We start from the raw sequence: 20302 nt of genomic DNA, 5'->3' as shown, positions 1-20302 counted from the left end.
ATCTTTTCATCTTATAGCTAATACATGCATTATTCTCTTGTTATTCTTATTATTACTTTATTTATCCTCATTATTATGTTTTATTAATATTACTTTTATTATTATTATTATTATTATTATTATTATTATTACTACTACTACTATTATTTTCGTTATACCTAACCTTCTATCTGCACCATTTTCATATATATACACCATTTTCATATATATATATATATATATATATATATATATATATATATATATATATATATATATATATATATGTATATGTTTACATCTATGTTTACATTGTTAACTTCATATCTTATTCACTCACTTTATTTTATATATGTGTTTAAATAGTAATTGATATTTGTGTTTGCTTATATAAGTATGTGCATATGCACCTATATATGTATCTATGTGTTTATATAGGGATGTGTATACATATATCTGTATATATATATGGTTGTATATTGTTTATATATATATATATATATATATATATATATATATATATATATATGTGGGGGGGGGTACATTCCTGTCCATGTAATGCATAATTATGTTGATGTGCACATCTTTGTGCTGCCTTACATGCTCTTGTATTTTGTTTTATGCTTATTTGTATACGTATGTATATGTATATGTATAGATGTGTATTTATGTGTATGTGTATTTGTATATTCTATATGTATGTATATGTATATATATATTTATATGTATGTGCTTATGTGTATATATGGTATGTGTGTACATGTGCGCATATGGGTATGTGTGCATGCATGTATGTATGCAAATGGGTGCATGTATGCATGCCTGGACCTGTATATGTCATTGTATGCATATCTGTTTATGCATATTATTATTTATATATGCATTAAATGTATGGGGGTGCATATAATATATACATATGGTCGTTGAATATGATTGTATTGGTATGTATGCGTATATATGGGTGTTAATTGTGCATGCATATATATATATATATATATATATATATATATATATATCCTTATGCACATGTTTTTTATGTAAACGCTATTATTGGTCTATGGTTTAAATATAAATATTATTTATACTGTTGTTATTATTATTATTATTATTATTATTATTATTATTATTATTATTATTATTATTATTAATAATAATAATAATAATAATAATAATAATAATAATAATAATAATAATTTTAAATATTGTCATTATTATCAATACACACAGAGTGATTTTCGAGACAAAAGCACATACATTTAAGTATCTGCTCTGATATTATCCTCGGTCTGTGTATGAGAATTTCTTCAGGACTGAGACAATTTTCCTTCAGGACCGAGACTAGTTGTATTGCCATTTAATTATTAACTAATATTACTCTTATTGATTTTATCATTATTATTATTATTATTATTATTATTATTATTATTATTATTATTATTATTATTATTATTATTATTATTATTATTCATTTATTTATTTATTTATCTATGATCGTCCCATCTTTATTGAGGGAGAGACGGAATTTACTCACTATTAAAAAAGCCGACATTGTCTCTAACTCTGCCCTCTTCAGTAGTTTTATTATTATTATTATTATTATTATTATTATTATTATTATTATTATTATTATTATTTTTATTATTATTATTTATTCATAACTATTAATTACATTATTTTTACCGTTTAACAATTTATTTCAATTCCATTATACATATTGAAATCAATTGCGTCTCATTTTTGCCGTTTGAATGAAACGCTTTTACGTTGCAGCATTAAAAAAAAACATAATCTTCTTCCATAAACGACTAAAATCATTCACGTGAACTTTTCGAGCATGATTGCTAGGAATGAACGCTGCAAATCTCCAGTTCTTTAAACGGTTTTCTTTTTCTTTTTTATTTTGATACTTTTTGTGACCAAGAGCGGAGGTCCGCTTTAAATATAAAAAATAACAATAAAAATATTAAATACAAAAAGTAACATAGTTTTTCAAGCTTCAAAAACCCCTCATAACCGTTAAATCAAAAGAATATATATATATATATATATATATATATATATATATATATATATATATATATATATATATCAAAAAAAATTCCAAGTTTACAAATTGAATAATAAAATTAAAGCCTGTATAAATATTAATATTTATATGACAATCTTAAACAGAAAAAAATAATTTATTCTAGATTGAGCATTGATATAAGGATTAAATATAAACGCTGTAAATTAGAAATTACAATTTATTATTCGACAAAAAATACAAAAACTTAAACAAATGTTCTTATTCCATGAAGTTTCATAAATGGCTCTTATCCTCAGAGAAAATAGTTAGCAAAATGATATTCATCGGCAAGCTATAAATTTTGCTGGTTAGCACATAAATTGCCAACTATAAATTAGAGAGCACGAGAGGGAGCGAGAGAGAGAAGAGAAAGAAGAGAGAGCTGTAGTCCCTGGCTTTGGTGGAGAATATTTTGGACGAAGATAGAGTCTTGCGTATTGCCAAGAACCACAGCGAATAGTATATATGAATTACGTTTAAAAATTGTCTTAACGCATGAAGAATATGTAGAATATATAAAGGCATGCATGTATTAAAAATGGAAATAAACGAAACATTAAGTGAGTATAAAGATTACCAGTTAGCAAGTGCTTCCTAAAACTTAAACACAGTTTTATAAAAGAGAAATAGAGAAAAACGAAGGTTATAATAAATCATTTTAATATCTAATATTTTATAAGAATGTAAAAGTTATTTTCAGTTAGTAAACGCATTTTTGGTGAATTATATTCAGTAAGAAGTCACAAGTTAAAACCTTTGTAGTGTGAATAATATATGCGTATGTAAGTAATATATATCTCAATATTGGCAGCGTGCCATTGTGTATGCGTGTGCGTTGGTGCATCTAGTTATTGTTACTGCGTGTATAGCTGTTACTAGCTATTATTTTCTGTTCGCCTAACTTTTGTTAGTTTGTAATACTATGTGCGCGAAACGGAGAAGGATTGTACGTAAGTCATTGAGACATTTTCGCCTCCCTTGGCTCGGAAGCATGAAAAGGTGTAGAAAGCAGACGTTCTTGGATTAGGAAATGGGAAAAAATGATTTTGTTGACCAGATCTTATAAGATTTTCTAAGTTAGTAATGCATATTACTTTCACGTAGATGTGTTACTTTTGGGGTCTTCGAACGATTTTTATTGGTTGAAAATACTTTGAATTCACACGTTCCAATGAAAATTTCCTTGAAAGAAGTCGAACTCCAACGAATCAGATAAAGATAAAGTATATGTGTAAATTTGACATTTTATTAAACTTTGACTACTTCAAGTGTATACGGTGCTAGATCAGGTTAACCAGAAGTAAATGATGTCTTCCAGTTCATGTTTGCTGTGAACGTACATACAATATTCTCTCTCCCCTCTCCCCTTCTCCGCATTCTGTATCTCTCTCTCTCTCTCTCTCTCTCTCTCTCTCTCTCTCTCTCTCTCTCTCTCTCTCTCTCTCTCGACAACTAGTTTAAGATTAAGAAAAAGAAGTATTTAGGAAGAAATAATGAAAACAAGAAAAAATGCTGGTTGACTAACATTGAAACAATTACCAGTAAGAATGACAATAGTAATTTTACCTCTTCCCTTGCACATACTAATCTGGTTCCTAGTGAGCCCAAGCATTTTTATTATAAACAGAATGTGGTCACGTTGAATCCAATTATGTACGGTTAGTATATCTCGTGTAGTTTCTGATTTTAAATCTGACACACTCAGAACTGCACCTTTCTTTCCTTATATAATCGATATTGTCTAGTGCTCCACAAAATCCCATGAGATTTATTATAATTTAATCCCAACGTGGAATGTGCTTTGATGAACTCATTGCACGTTTATCCCTTAGATGTATACTCCCGACAAACCCAACTTTGAAGGGACCCATATAGAGAGTCGCCAGTTTCTTTTAGGGGTTCCGATTTGGGCGAGATATTTTGAGGAAGGGTCGATTTTAAAGAGATATTTTCAGTGAAAATGGTTTTTAGATTTATAATTTGGAAAGAAGGTTTTTTGGAAGAGCCGATTTTAGGGAGATATTTTAGTGAAAACTGTTTTTAGGTTTATACTTAAATGTCATAGAATGATAGAAATGTTAGATGATAAATACAAGCAAAATAATGATTTCAAAAGCATAAATTCAAAAAAGAAATATTTTGTATTTGTTTAAAATACAATAGAAAAACATGTTTTAGAGTCCTTGCAAAACAAGGAGGATTCTTTAACTGAAGTATTGAAGTCACAGTCGATAATTCATTGTCGTGTCTAACATAGGTTTGAAAATCGTAATTAAAACTTCTCCACTCAATTATACAAATTATATTTTATTAAAAGTTATTAATAAGAGTCAATGTTCATTCGTTTTCCCAATTAGAAAGAAAATTCCTCGAGAAAAAATTGGAATATTTCGATGAATGTTTTTATAAAGTGGCAGACGATAATGAAAGTATTAATTAGTTGTGTGTGTTCGTTAATGTTTGCGTGCGTATACTTGTGACTGTATGTGTTAGTTGAGATATAGCAGCAGCCCAAAGGCCCCACAGAGGTGCGCCGGAGTAACACCGATCTATGGACCTCGACTCAACTAGTTTATTAAAGGAGAATCTGACCTTATATGAGATCGATGTGGCTCCAGAAGTCATTTCGAATGAATTCCGATAAACCTCTGATTGGTCCAAAGTATTGTGATTTGTTTTTTATTAATTCGGGCGAATACACACGTTAGTCTGCATGCGTAGAACCTAGTTTAATCATTTTTTTATTTTGGACGTCGAAGTGTAAACATCGGTCACCAGACGTCTTGCAGCAAAATTGTACTTCATTTGTAGACATCTCTTTGGAATTCCATCCTTATTTTCTATTTCCTTGGCTGTACTCACATGCAGAAGTTTAAATGCAATGTAAACAGACATCTGGCTCATCTCCTAACATACCCCCCATATAGACGTGATCCCAACTAGTCACTCCTTAAACTCAAGTGGCAATATGCCTTGTTTGGGATGAACAAAAGTTAAAAAAAAAATAGCTAATCTTATTAGAAAACAGGTTGTTCAATAAAGTTCGGCATATTGGCTCTGAGCCAGGCAATAGTGTAACTTTCGATTTATGCCTATGGATTTTGCTCCATTTTGTGCCATTTCTATTCATCTGTTTCCATAGCTGGGATTAAAAACGTGTGTAACTATAGAAGCTTGGCCTAAATTTAAATATACTGTATTTTTTTATCTGGAGCACCTTGGAGAACGAAGAATCAAATAATTGATTATCGTTTGTTTGCTTAACATATTTTATAATTGACAGATTTATTGACGATGGAAAGAAAACTAACACTACATTGAAAGAACATTTATATCGATTAATATTTAGAACAAGTATGGCACAAGGCAAATACCTTTCAGTGTCTAAAGTAACGCTATACTACAAATAAAAAAATGATTTTAGAAACACACCGCGATTCACACCTAAAAATGTTGCATACTGTACTTTAGTATATCAACAATAATAATACGTGCTGTTTTTATTACAATATATATATATATATATAATTATTTCCACAGTCAATCAACGTCATACATGCTATGAAAACGAACAAACTTGAAGTCCAAAACTCGAGTTTCGCCCTCATTAGGGCTCATCAGTTGAACACATCCGAACTCTGGATTTGAAACCCGATTGTCTTCTTGCATGCGATCCGATCACCTTTCCACCTGAACAACTGCGCCACCCGACTATGGAATGTATAAAACAAGAAGTTGCTCAAGTGGCAGGGTACTCGCCTCGCATGCAAGAGTTTCTAGTTTCAAATCCAGTCTGAATGTGTTCAACTGATGAGTTCAAATGAGGGCGAAACTCGAGTCTTGGACTTATAGTTTGTTGGTTTATAGGGCTTGTGTGAGCTGCGACATTGTTTGTTGACCGTGGAAATAATTATATCATCTCTCACATTCTGAAAATTATAATATATAGAGAGAGGAAGACCTTCAGTATGTAGTGGAATGGGGCCAAAAATGGGTGGTAACGGTCAACGCTGTAAAAACAAAGCTCGTCTCCTTTAATAATTACAGGAAACCTTACCAACCACCAATAGCTATGGCTAAGGATACTTTACCTGAAAGCATTTCGTTCAAGCTACTTAGCTTAACGTTCACAGGAAACATGAGTTGGAATAGATACATCGAGATCATTGCCAAGGCTGCTGCAAAGAAGGTGGGCTCTCTCTATCGTACTAGAAAGTTACTTACACCTGAAAGTATCCTGTACCTCTACAAATCACCATTCGCCCATGTATGGAGTATTGTTGTCACATTTTGGCTGATACCTTTGCTACTCTCTCTCTCTCTCTTTCTCTCTCTCTCTTTCTCTCTATCTCTCTCTCTCTCTCCTAGACAGTATCCAAAGAGAGTCGCCAAAATAGGTCCCGAACTGTCATCTAAGCTTCAGCCCCTTATCGTGAATCATCGGGATAATAAAAAGCTTAACACATAAGGTTGAACTTAGATACAAATGGAAAATTCAATACAAAAATATATACTAGTGCATCCAGTAAGGAGATTACATCAATAGGAGTAAGGGATATAAATGCCTTTTGTCCTAGATATTTCGAAACCTAGTATTTCTCAGAAGAGGAGAGGAGTGCTAGGTAATAAATGATAAATGCGACGTCTACGGATAGGCGTATTAGGAAATAAATATTGGGGTATCTAGGAAAGAGAGTAAATAGTATAGAGATGGAAGAGGAAAAGATCGCACTAGCTCCCTAGCTTTTACTCCCTATAATTTCATACTATTTATTCTCTATCCAAGATACCCCAATATTTCTTGATGAATTTGATTAATTGACGAATAAATCTTTATATACTAGTATATAATTTGTATTGTCGATTTTTCTTTTATATATATATATATATATATATATATATATATATATATATATAAAACAACAAAAATAATAAAAAGCAAACGCCAACCCAAAAACCTAAAACGCATTCTTACGTCATCCAAACTCAATCAAGACACAACAAAAGGAGTCACAAAATGCAACAAACAACGATGTGGAGTCTGCAACATAATATTAGAGAGAAACACATACACATTCATGAATCCCACATAAACATTCAAAATTAAAAAAGACCTAGACAGTACCTCAAAAACGTGGTCTATGTAATAAAATGTGCAGCATGCGATAAATTCTACATAGGCGCCACTAAAAACCTTAGTAATAGAGTAGCCTTACATAGATCTAACATCAAAATCGCAGAAAATAGACACCTGCATGTATCACAGCACATACACACAAATGAATTTAACTCTAACTGACTGAACTTTTGACCAGCTAACCGACTATTGGTGACAAAAAGTCTGAGATTAACATTTCTCTGAAAAACACAGCCAGTGTTGCCAGAGAAAAATGTTTTCCAAAAAGACATTACCTTAAAAAAAACTGTATATAAAAATATCTTAAGAGAGCTGAACAAGGCTTAAAACGCGTTATAAAAATATTTTAAAATATTAAAAAATGATAAAAGTCTGAAAAACCTACAATTGTTGATGGCTACACTCTTTTAAATATACATTTTTTTCCGTCGTTGGAACTACACAACCATCACTTTATAAATATATATATATATATATATATATATATATATATATATATATATATATATATATATATATATATATATATGGCACATAAGCCTGAAGTGTCCTAGAGTGGATGAAACGCGGAATATTCAGTGTAGCTTAATCGCCATATATATTTTATAACTTACTATATATATGTGTGTGTGTGTGTGTGTGTGTGTGTGTGTGTGTGTGTGTGTGTGTGTGTGTGTGTGTGTGTGTGTGTGTGTGTGTGTGTGTGTGTGACGACAAATTTGATTGGGCAGATTAGTGCGAGTTGTAAAAATATGAAGATTGGAGATCTATGAGAACACTGTGATGGAAATGGCTGAAAACCTATTGTATCTTTTTTCGCAATCGGATACCGAGATTTTCTTGCCAACTCAACCTCCCCATTCTTGAATGATCTTGGTCTTTTTCTCATCGGACCTAAAAAAAAAAGTACATAAAGAAAATACACAACAGGCCGCTATCTGCATCAGCGTGTATATAACAATCCCACAGAGTGACGATAATTTAACAAAGTCTGGTTAGTATCGTGAGATACTGAAGGGGCGCTCTGAACTAATGGTAATGATGTTTTGACCCCAAAACCATGCCTAAACACAGAATTATAATCGAATGAAGGATTTGTTGAAAGGAATGCTGCTGTACAAGCAACAGTTATTCTAAAAGAAATGCAATTGTGAACTTTAAATAAGAAGTATGAAATTACGACTCAAAAAAGGGATAGATTAAAACTAGAAGAAAAAGTGCGAAGACCAACACATTAACGGTTAGTTAATACATTTATTATATATTTGAACTAAGAAAAATCGTTATCGATTGCAAACAATAAAAAACACTTATGGTGGACGGTTAAAGAACATGTTGTAAAAATGCTACGATTTGTGAGTGCAGGTGAAAACAAGAAAAATAACTGTCCCTTATGTTTTGAACATTATCTTGGACGGTAGGCCGCAACAATTGTATACAAATAATAATAATAGATCGTTTGATGAATTTGTGGGATGTGTTCCCTTACATTTGAAGTGGTTTCAATCATATTAAAGTATTTTTATAGGTAAATATATATAGATAGATATTGAACTATCTAGTAGCATTAGTAGCAGTAGTAGTAGCAGTAGCAGTAGCAGTAGTAGTAGTAGTAGTAGTAGTAACGTTGGTGGTATCTGAGAGTATGGCCTCCTGATACTAATGTTCCAGCTCATTATTGGCACTATTAAATGAATAAATTTTATTTACTCGTGTAAAAGTTGTACTTTTCTTTAATAAGCATTTGGGGTACGGGTAAAAAAAATCAAGCACTTTTAGTTACAGAAGATTCTAATCTGTATAACTTGGATTATCCTGCTTGAATATCTATTTATTTAGCTGCACATTGGATATTTTAGATAGATAGATAGATAGATAGATAGATAGATAGTAGTAGTAGTAGTAGTAGTAGTAGTAGTAGTAGTAGTAGTAGTAGTAGTAGTAGTGGAATATGAGAGTGGCGTAAATATAAATGGTGTAAATAGAGAAAAAAAATGAATAGGATAAAAGATACATTAAAACTAGGCTTATTTTGTTGCTCGATTGGTTGTTGAATTATTCAGTTGTTGGGGGACGGCGTTCAAAATTCCATCTGTAATCACTTTGATCTAATTATCGATTCCAATTATCGCTAACCGTGAATGTGATTGAAAACAATACCTATAACAAGATCGAACACAATGTTTCTCAAGTATATATTTTACCATTGATCCAATCAGGAGATTAATTTTGGATTCGAGAGTTTTAAAATAATATCGTGGGTCTGCGTTCGCGTCAAATCATACTTTGTTTTGGAAATTAAAAAAAAAGTTACAAAAGGTAATAATGAGTTTGAAACAGGATGAATGGTTGATAGAGGACTATGAAAACCGTATGATCTGTGTCAAGACTGATTTTGCATGAACACCTTCAGAAAGTAAACGTCAAATTTCTTTTGAATTATTAAAAAAAAATGTTATGTAAAGAGACGGGATCGTTACATTCAGTTCAGTTCAATTGATTTGGTAAAAAGTAAATTCATCGTGTTTCAATTTCCATGTAGAGAACGGTTAATAAAAATTTATACAGGAGAAGATACAGTAGCCCAGCACTTGTTCAAATTCACCTTGAATTGTTATGTTGTTGGTGCATTTATTACCTCACTTTGAAATCTATTCCAAAACCCTGTATTCTGATTGAGAAAGTGACCCTCCTTTGTTTCAATCGAAATCGGCGGAGAATTAGTTTCTTGTAATGTCTGCATTTGCCTCTTTCTGGTGCAGGAGTGAATAATTGGTTTCGAAATATATTATAATAACCATTAATGAGATTGTAAGTCAAAATTAGATCACTGCGTAAACGTCGGCGCCCAAAGGAGAAAATTTTAAGCTTTTTGAGCCGGCTTTCATAGAGCAGATCCGCCAAACCCTGTACCATTCGAGTAGCCAGTTTTTGAACTCTCTCCGCATGCTGGATATCACGTATTAGATATGATCTGGACACCATACTCTAACAGTGGTCGAACGAGGGAGACATAAAGGAGGAGAAATATTTTAAGAATTAATTTGCACAAAAGAACGTTTTATGAGAAGTACATTGCTTTGTTAGCATCATTCAAAAAGAAGCCCGTATGAAATAAGTCAAAACCATTCTTCAGTCGATTTGTATGGATATTATGGACACATTTGTGTTGCGCCTTAAAAAATGCACGCGAGTAAATTGAGTTCATCTGAACCACATACTCTACAATAAAGAAAAGGACTCCAAAGAATTTCCTGTTTTATATACTTCCTTGCTCTTATTCACCTCAAACAAGGCATATTGACACTTTAACGCAAGGAGTACTATTTGGGACCATGTTTACATGGGACTATGCAAGGAGATTAGTGAGAGACGTCTGTTCACACTACATTAAACTCCTACATGTCAGTACAGTCAGGAAAGCAGGGAGAGAACTCCAAAGTCCGAAAGAAGAAACTATTAGAGTAGAAGGCTTTCTAGCATTTAGGGGTCTTTACAGTGGAGGGGTGGGATTTTGTAGTGCATAGATTTTGATTTAGTTACAGAATTGTTTGCTTGGTGATGACATCAGTTCTTTTTACCTCTGGTGAATCAAGGAACGTTATGACTTAAAATATAAAGACGAGCGAAGAGTACTTGAAATTGCGATTCCAATCACCATGGTGTCATGAAACCGAAATATAACGGTGATAAAAGTTGTGCCCAGTTATTATATGTTGACTCGCATGCAATCAAATGTCGAAGGGATTTTGGTTTCAGTGTCAACAAAACAGGTGTGAGCTAATAACCAGAAGCGGCGACAAAGAAACACGACAAAAGGTATGCCTACCTATGTCCATTTATTGATAATATGTCACTGTTGAACTGTTATTTAGGTTTATATAAGGCACACACCTATCGATAACCAGTATGCACATTATATACATCCAATTACCAAAAAGGAACTTTATACATACACGAACATTGATGAATTTATAACGTAGATAATCATATACACCCTATAGCAACGAAGAGTTATTTTATATATACATGTATGTACACGACATTGATAACTATATAACATGTTGTTTGGTGACTGATTTACTTATTCCAACGGAATAGTTGAACTTATGTAGTTACCATACACACACACACACACACACACACATACACATACACAGCATGAAAAATAGGGGCCCAGAAAAAAAGAAAATAAAGGGTCTATTTGATTGTAGAAATTAAAAAAAAACGTATTAGTTAACACGCAAAAAGATAAAGAAAATAAGGTGTCTATTTATTTGAAAAAAGAATGCGTTTTGGTTTGAAAATAATTGTACGTTGTGCTGCTATATGATATAATTTTTTTGAAACAATGAAATAAAAATAATTTTACACACGTACACGCGATGGATGCTTGATGTCCGAGTTCGATATAACTTTCGACATTCTTTATGAGTATCTTGACAATGACACTTATTGGTGAATTGTAGAAAGAATGTTTTTCTTCATTCTTCTGACGAATCATAGTCGTTAGAATTGAAAATGCGTGATATGTTTATGAAATGGAAAGAGTGCCGAGTCATTTCCATGTTTGCATTAATTCGGATTCGTACCGATTTCACATAATGTTTCAGAAATTTTTAACATGAGAATTGATAACGACTCAACGCTTTTTCCATTTCATAAACACGCCACGCATTCTGAGTTCTAACGATTATGATTCGTCGTAAAAAAACAAAATCAATCTTACTGCCATTCACCAATATGAGCCATTGTTAAGACACACCTAAAGAAGGTTTGAGATTACACGGGCCGAAACATGCGAATGACATTCAAAATGAGAACAGTAGTCAGTACATAATATCAATCCTCATCTCAAAATTTCCGAAATAATAAACCAGTTATCAACAAACTTCATTTAATTCTTGAAAAATTGAAGAACTAAGGTCCATATAAAGTTAAAACCGTTTTTCGAAGTCACCTTGTTTATTTAGAAAATTTACCTAGTTTTTGGTCGTAGACTGACATAAACTTTCCATTATGGTAAGAATTGTAATTTTTTAAAAGTTTATTTGAATAAAATTTGTTCGTTTTTCTTATTGATGTGTTATTTTATATGTTGCTTTGTAAACTTCATCTCGGTTTTTTTATGCTGTTCTGATTGCGTTTGTTGCAGGGTCCATGCACTTGTGTGAACATCGATCCCCAGGGAGACATGTTGATTGTAGGCACGGCCATTGGTCGATTGCATATAATCAATACATACGACGGCCTTGCGATCACTTCTATGCAGATCACCACAGAATTAATCAGTACGTTGCAGTTTTCACCCAGTAAGTTCCAATTTGGTATATTTTTAGATATTGTGAAGCATCATAATACATTCATCATTTCTCTTCTCTTCTTGAAGATCCCTAGTAGTAGTAGTAGTAGTAGTAGTAGTAGTAGTAGTAGTAGTATATTCATGTTGGCTCCATATGATAACATTGCCGTTACCTCAATGGCTCTTCATACTACATCTATATTATACTTGAAGGCCGGTCGACATTGCCCGGTCGTAAAATACGCTTAAATATGATATTTTGATTTATACAGATTTCATATTTATTTATTAATGTATTTTTATTTCAGACTATTATTTTCATCTTTATTAGTTGTTGTTTTCATCTTTATTGTTTGTTGTTTTTCACGACATTTCGGCCAACTATTCCTCTGGCATTCGTCAGGTGGTAACCGCGACCGATAGGAACTTCGAATCTCCTAACTGTATTCTCAGCAATCACTGCCATCCGTAGTTGTTGTCGTCTCACCACATTTGGGCCAAGTAAACCTCTGGCACGCTTTGAGTAGGATTGAAACCGCTATCTTCAGACAGTGTCCATCTGGAACGGTAGAGATTCAACGTCTCTATCAACTGCGCCACGATAGCCTAATTAATGCACCAAAGTATTTAGTAGTAGTAGTAGTAGTAGTAGTAGTAGTAGTAACAATAACATTTTTTACAGTATTGCGTTCATATTTTATGATGCACTAAACATCCCAAATGTTCTCTCCATATTTTATTCCATTCTGTTTCGTTTTTTTTTTTTTTGAATCAGTAAGTGGTTATTATTATTATTATTATTATTATTATTATTATTATTATTATTATTATTGTTGTTGTTGTTGTTGTTGTTGTTGTTGTTGTTCACATTTTGTGTCTTGCTGTTGGTATCGCCGATTTTATACTGATAGGCGGGTCATAAATAAACACAGACTATCTTGTTTTCTTAGTCTTCCAGGAGTTTCCGCAAGATTCGAACGGTTCCCAACAAGGCAGTCTTTTAAGTACGCCAACATTATTGCCTTAAATACCTTGCTTCTTACTAGTTCACTTTCTTACTATTTTTCAAATTTTGCCTTTTATAAGCTTTTCTTGACATGTGGGGACGTAAACTTTCAAACTATTTTCTTCTTTTACACATCGTTATACACCTATTAGTCTTAGTCCTCACTCTTTTTTTTCTTTTTTTTTTCACATATAACCTATCGACATCAATTTTGGGGTGAAGAACTCTATTTATTGTCATCGTTTTCCTTGGCTTTCTGCCCATATTTTTAGCTCATTTTCTTTCCATTAAATAATACCCATCGCATACAGAAATATAGCTACTACCCATGTGTTTACTGTGGATATTTTGTTTCTCCTATTCAACCTTGACTTAAAAACTAATCATAGTTTTCTCTAGTATTCTTTTCTTATTATTTCCTTCATTTCAGCTTATTTTATTTTATCTAATTCCAAAATTCCTAAGTAGGTATATCCTTCTTGTTCAACCTCTTTTATCGTTTCCCCGTTCAAAAGTTTTATTCCTTTACTTTCAACAATTTTCCCATTATAACTTTCAAGGCACCACACTTCTTCATACCAAATTCCATACCTATGTTATTACTGAACATCTTAACAGTTCTTTCAAGTATATTTAGCTGGTATTTGTTCTTTGCATACAACTTTAAGTCATCCATAAATGATGAATGGTTTACCCCGTACTCCTTCTTTTCACACTCATAACACGCATTATGAACGACAAGGGTATCATACTCGAAACAAGCAACAATGGTGACAATGGTGAAAAAAAATCCCTCTCTTCACATGAACTCTTCCAAGACTTCCATTTGGTGTTAATGACACTTTCTATTGTTTCACGCTTCTTTCTAAGAAATCTCGCACATTTGCCGCTATTCCAAATATTTCCATACATTCCTTAGTCCAACTATGTGGAATCACATCATATGCTTTCCGGTAATCTATGACCTGCATAGATTTTTGGATCTTCTCTTACAATCCCGAAGTATTGTCCTACCAGTAAGCAACTGATCCTTGGTCCCTCTACTACCTCGTCTACACCCCTTTTGTTCCTCCAGTAAGATCTCTTGCTGTTCCAGATATTAGTAAATCTAATCTGCCAAAATGCCTGCCAGCAGTTTCCACATCAGTGGAAGGTAAGTGATGGGCCGATAGTTATCAACTGCAGTGTCCTTTGAAATATACTTTTGGCAGAGCACTATTCTTCCACGCGTGTTCCATACAGGAATTACATCTCCTGTCATTATTCCATCAATGTGAGATGCAATCCTTCTATGCAGGGTGATAAAGTATTTTAACCAATACCCCTGTACACCATCTGGTCCGGGAGCTTTCCAATTGGGAATTTTCTTACATTGTTTACTTATTTTCTCCTTGCTCACTTTCACTACATCTTGCGGTTGCTTTAATTTACTTTGTATTTCATTTCTCACATCTGTTAGCCACAAAGAACTTTTATTCTGTTTCGTTTTTACATTCCAAATATCACTCCAAAATTTTGTGCACTTTTCTGACTTTGGTATTTCATTTACGTAATTTGACTGTCGCTTAAGTTCTTCTTAGAACTTCTGGTCCAGACTAAATAATCTATTCTCTCTGAACTGTTTAGTCCTCTCTTCATATCTCTTCATTTTCGCACTTTTTGCTTGCATTCTTTGTTTCATCTCCTCTAGGATTGCTGTTGTTGTTGTTGTCGTTATTATTATTATTATTATTATTATTATTATTATCATCATCATCATCATCATTATTATTATTATTATTATTGCTATCGCTATACTTCTTATTATTTCATTTTCATTATTACTGTTATTATCATTATTCTATTACTACCATTATTACTACTATAATTATCACCATCTTTATCATACTCAATACAACTAATATTAATATTACAATTATGATGATAAATAAATAAATAACACACAAATGCAAGTGCACGTATAAGAAAGACGGAAGTAGTAGTAGTAGTAATAGTAGTAGTAGTAAAATGATATCCCCTCCAACGTTATACGAGGTAACTCTGATATTCTTGATGCTAAATCTGGTGATAAAACGATCAAAGTACTAACAGAATAACACACAAGCCAAAAAGTCATCAATTACAACGTAGGTATTTTTCAGTTTTCTTCTAAGACTCCACGTTTAAAATCAACTTTAACTTCATTTATATCTTTATCAATCGTGATTATGTCTATCAACGAATACATCTTATTCGATAATGCAGTCGGGATTCTTTGTTTTGGTTCCGATTTGGGTGTATGTGGGGAATGTAGAATTGTCGATGAAAGATATCCACTCTCAGTAGAGTTGGTGTTAAGAATTAAGTATATTCCTTTTATATAATATTGCGACGTAAAGTAAAATTTAAATAAATAATTTAAATAAATATAATAACTTCCCAGAGGTTTAACCACTATAAAAGCAAGAATAAATAATTGCACAATCTTCAAAAAGTGTTATATAATGCATTGGCTTATAAATATCCTAAATTAATGGGTATATCTAAGCATAAAATAGATTTAGTAAAACGTTTTAATTATAAGAGTAGTGGTTGATGGGCAGAAATCAGAAGCCCATATTATTAATGCTGGTGTCCCTGAGAGGTGCATCCTGGGCCCAACTCTCTTCCTGATCTACATCAATGATCTCCCAAAACACATACTTAAATCATTCGTTGACATGTATGCTGATGACACAGCCATCTATGGCAACACATCAAAAGCCGTAAATGACAAAGTTCTCTCTGATTCTCTCTTGTCTGATCTTGAGCACGTGGTACAATGGGGGAAGAGGTGGCTGGTTACTTTTAATGCATCTGAAACCAAGCTTCTATCTTTACATCATCAACGCTCTGATCTTCATCTGGCATCAATTGAAATGGATGGCTCTCATCTTGGGGAGGCTCTATGTTTTGACAAGCTTCTTGGATTGACCTTTACTCCTGAACTGAAATGGAACACGTACATCAAATCTGTTGCCAAGTACAAAATAGACTTCGTAGCTTAGTGGGGATGCCCTTTTCTCTTCCCTGCAACATCTCTCCCACAGAAGAGACGTTGCGAGCCTATCCTTGTTTTATCGTTATTTCCATGACAAGTACTCGTCTGAGCTCCAATCTCGTGTCCCTCTCACCAATCTTTCACGAGAAACATTCATTGAGCTAAAACCAGCGTCAATAATTTTCCTCACTCTTTATCTGTGCCTAAATCAAAGAGTAGATCCATGAACAAAGCTTCTTTCTTAGAAGTGCACGCCTGTGGAACTCTGTTCCGTTTGCCTGTTTCCCACCTGACTACAACTTGGATGTCTTCAAGTCCAACATAAACAAATTCCTAATAAACTGCCCCCACTTAAGTAAGACACTTTATCAAATCTCCATTACTAACGATTACTACGATATTATGCCATAGATAGTACACGCAATAACTTTTTATCCCCGAGTGGCCTCCGGGCCTTTATAAGTGGTGACTACCATGTAAAAAAAAATGTTGGTGTAGATTACCAACGTTTTGAAAAAGGAGAAACTACCTTCGAAGTCAACTATTCTTCAAAAGAACAGTAGAGTGCCAGCTAAGCGATTTTGTGCATTTGCTATATATATATATATATATATATATATATATATATATATATATATATATATATATATATATATATATATATGATTAGTTTTTTTTGGAAAAAGAATTCCAGCAGAGTGCTCAATTAAAAGGAAAATCCAAATTTTAAGAGCGTACTTATATTTTGTGTACAGAAAGTTGTTAGTTGAGACAGATCATTGGTACCGTCGGTTTCAAGCCCGATAATAAGGCCCGTTTAAGGTATCCTTATCAAGCTCTCTTCAGCCAATATTCGTCTATCTTATAATCGGAAGTGTGAAGTATATATACCTCGCGAATTCACGTTCAAATCTCGTTTTGTTTAATCCCCCCCCCTTTTTTTTAATATATATATATCGGATAATGTAATACCTAATTTTCAACTTTGAATTATTTAAATTTAAGATCTAATTTCGAAAAAATGTTTTCTTTATATGAATCGATTTTAATTTGAACCCCATTTAATTTTAAAATCTCTTTCCTTATGTATAAAAAAAACTTTAAAATCTGTATTGGTATCGGTTAAAAACTTAAAAATTCGTTTAATTATATCGAATTACATTTAAAAATTTCCAAAAATACGTTTAAAGTTTAAAAAAATATATTTTTAATTCTATCGAATCACGTTTAAAAATTTCGAAATACGTTTAAAAATTATTTTTAAAAAACCCAAATCTTTCAAGGTTTGGGGAAGTGAGTATTTATCTATCCTAAGTGATTTCCCTAGTTTATTAACATTATTATATTTTTCTATAGTTTTAAATTCGAAATAGATTATAAATTACATTTATAAAATATAATTAATTTTTTTTTTTTTTTTTTTTTTTTTTTTATAAAATGCATTAATTAAAAATCTATAATATAATTGCGATTAAAATCCAAGTTTACCGACTAATCATTTATGTATTTACAATTTGTTTTTTTCCTTATATATATATATATATATATATATATATATATATATATATATATATATATATATATATATATATATATATACATATATATATATATATATATATATATATAAACAACAGCTAAGTGTTGTTCTTTTCATTGATCCAATTTATTAGGAGCCCCTAAAAAAAGGGGGGGTTAAACAAAACGAGATTTGAACGTGAATTCGCGAGGTATATATACTTCACACTTCCGGTTATAAGATAGACGAATATTGCCTGAAGAGAGCTTTATAAGGATACCTTAAACGGGCCTTATTATCGGGCTTGAAACCGACGCTACCAATGATCTGTCTCAACTAACAACTTTCTGTACACAAAATATATATGTGTGTGTGTGTGTGTGTGTGTGTGTGTGTGTGTGTGTGTGTGTGTGTGTGTGTGTGTACTGAAATTGGTGTGCAATAATTTGGCTTCGATGGACAGTTCTTGACTGCGCCGAGAAAACGTTTTGACAGAGACGTACACTTGGCAATAAATGCAAGAAAACGTGACATAATTCTCAAATGTACCAAAAAGATATTTTAATAAAAATTATGAACATGACATCATGTTTAATACCTAGGCCGTGTCCAGTGAAAAATCATTTTGACAAAAGCGCGCACCTGGCGACAAATACAATAAGGAATATAAAATAATTATCAATTTCATCAGGAAGTTATTCTAATAAATATTATGAACCTGATACCTTCATAGAAAGAAACAACAAACTTGATCAGCTGTCCAAAAAGAAATAAGCTAAATGTATAATTTTGAAAGGTCATTTTCGACAAAAGTTAGGTCAATTCAGTAAAACAACAATGGCTGAATAAAACGCTCTTGGGGTGTGGCTGCAGTGACATTAGGCGTTTCAGGTAGTTACAAATCTATCTATCTATTATATCTATAAAAGTGAAAGTGTCTGTGTGTGTGTCTGTGTATATTTCCCTACGCAATAACTCTGTCAATTTTTAATCTACAGACTCAAAATTTGATATACAGGATACTGAGATTTGGGACAATCTACGTGATCCATTTTCGGCCAGACATTTGGCTGTTAAGGGGTCAAACTTCAACGATTTGACCTTTGAGAACGCTTCCAAACTCCTCCGACAATTTTGGGTTTAAACACTTGAAATTTTAGATACAGGTTCCTTGGACATGGATCTAACTTAATAACTTGATTTGAGCCCAAAACAATAAATGTTAAGGGGTCATAATAAGGGTCAAAGTTTTAAAAAATTGACCATTTTTTGTTTTTTGTTTGTTTGTTTGTTTTTTTTTTGTTTTTTTTTTTTTTGTTTTTTGCTTAGCATACACCTCCAAACGCCCGGGCAACGCCGGACGCCCATGCTTGTATATCTATTAAAGTGAACGTGTCTGTGTGTCGGTCTGTATGTCTGTGTGTCTGTGTGTCTGTCTGTCTGTGTGCATTTCCCTACGCAATAACTCTGTCAATTTTTAGTCTACAGACTCAAATTTGATATATAAGGTACTGAGATTTGGGAAAATCGATGTGATCGGTTTTCGCCCAGAAATTTGGCTGTTAAGGGGTCAAAGTTCAACAATTTGACCTTTGAGAACTCTACCAAACTCCTCCGACAATTTTGGGTCTGCACACTTGAGATTTTAGATACAGGTTCCTTGGGCGTGTATCTAACTTAATAACTTAATTTGAGCCCAAAACAATAAATATCAAGAGGTCATAATAGGGGTCAAAATTTAAAAAATTGACCCTTTTTTTCTTTTCTTTTTTTTTTTTGCTCAGCATACACCTCCAAAACACCCGGGAAACGCCGGGCGCCCATGCTAGTATATCTATAAAAGTGAACGTGTCTGTGTATCTGTGTGTCTGTGTGTCTGTGTGTGTACATTTCCCTACGCAATAACTCTGTCAATTGTAAGTCTGAAGACTCGAAATTTGATATACAGGGTACTGAAATTTGGGAAAATCTTTATGATCGGTTTTCGGCCAGAAATTTGGCTGTTAAGGGGTCAAACTTCAACGATTTGACCTGTGAAAACTCTACCAAACTCCTCCGACAATTTTGGGTTTAAACACTTTAAATTTTAGGTATAGGTTTCTTAGACATGGATCTAACTTAATAACTTGATTTGAGCACAAAACAATAAATGTTAAAGGGTCATAATAGGGGTCAAAGTTAAAAAATTTGACCTCTGCGGCCTCTATCAAATTACTCAGACAATTTCTGGTCTAAACATTTGAAATTTTACATAAAGGGTATTCAGAGATAG

General features: G+C 32.6%; 1 protein-coding gene across 1 annotated transcript in view; it reads left to right on the top strand.

The window, feature by feature from the left end:
• The window catches only part of LOC145272771 (echinoderm microtubule-associated protein-like 2), a 224363-nt gene that overhangs the window by 148412 nt on the left and 55649 nt on the right, over positions 1–20302 (top strand). Inside the window, exon 16 of the mRNA XM_080127047.1 lies at positions 12340–12496. Within this exon, the coding sequence (XP_079983173.1) occupies positions 12340–12496 (157 nt within the window). The remainder of the gene's footprint in view (positions 1–12339; positions 12497–20302) is intronic.

Source organism: Euprymna scolopes, chromosome 4, assembly GCF_053919585.1.
Source record: "Euprymna scolopes isolate OS-2025 chromosome 4, ASM5391958v1, whole genome shotgun sequence".
Lineage (NCBI taxonomy): Eukaryota > Metazoa > Mollusca > Cephalopoda > Sepiida > Sepiolidae > Euprymna > Euprymna scolopes.
This window is presented reverse-complemented; position numbering and strand designations above follow the sequence as displayed.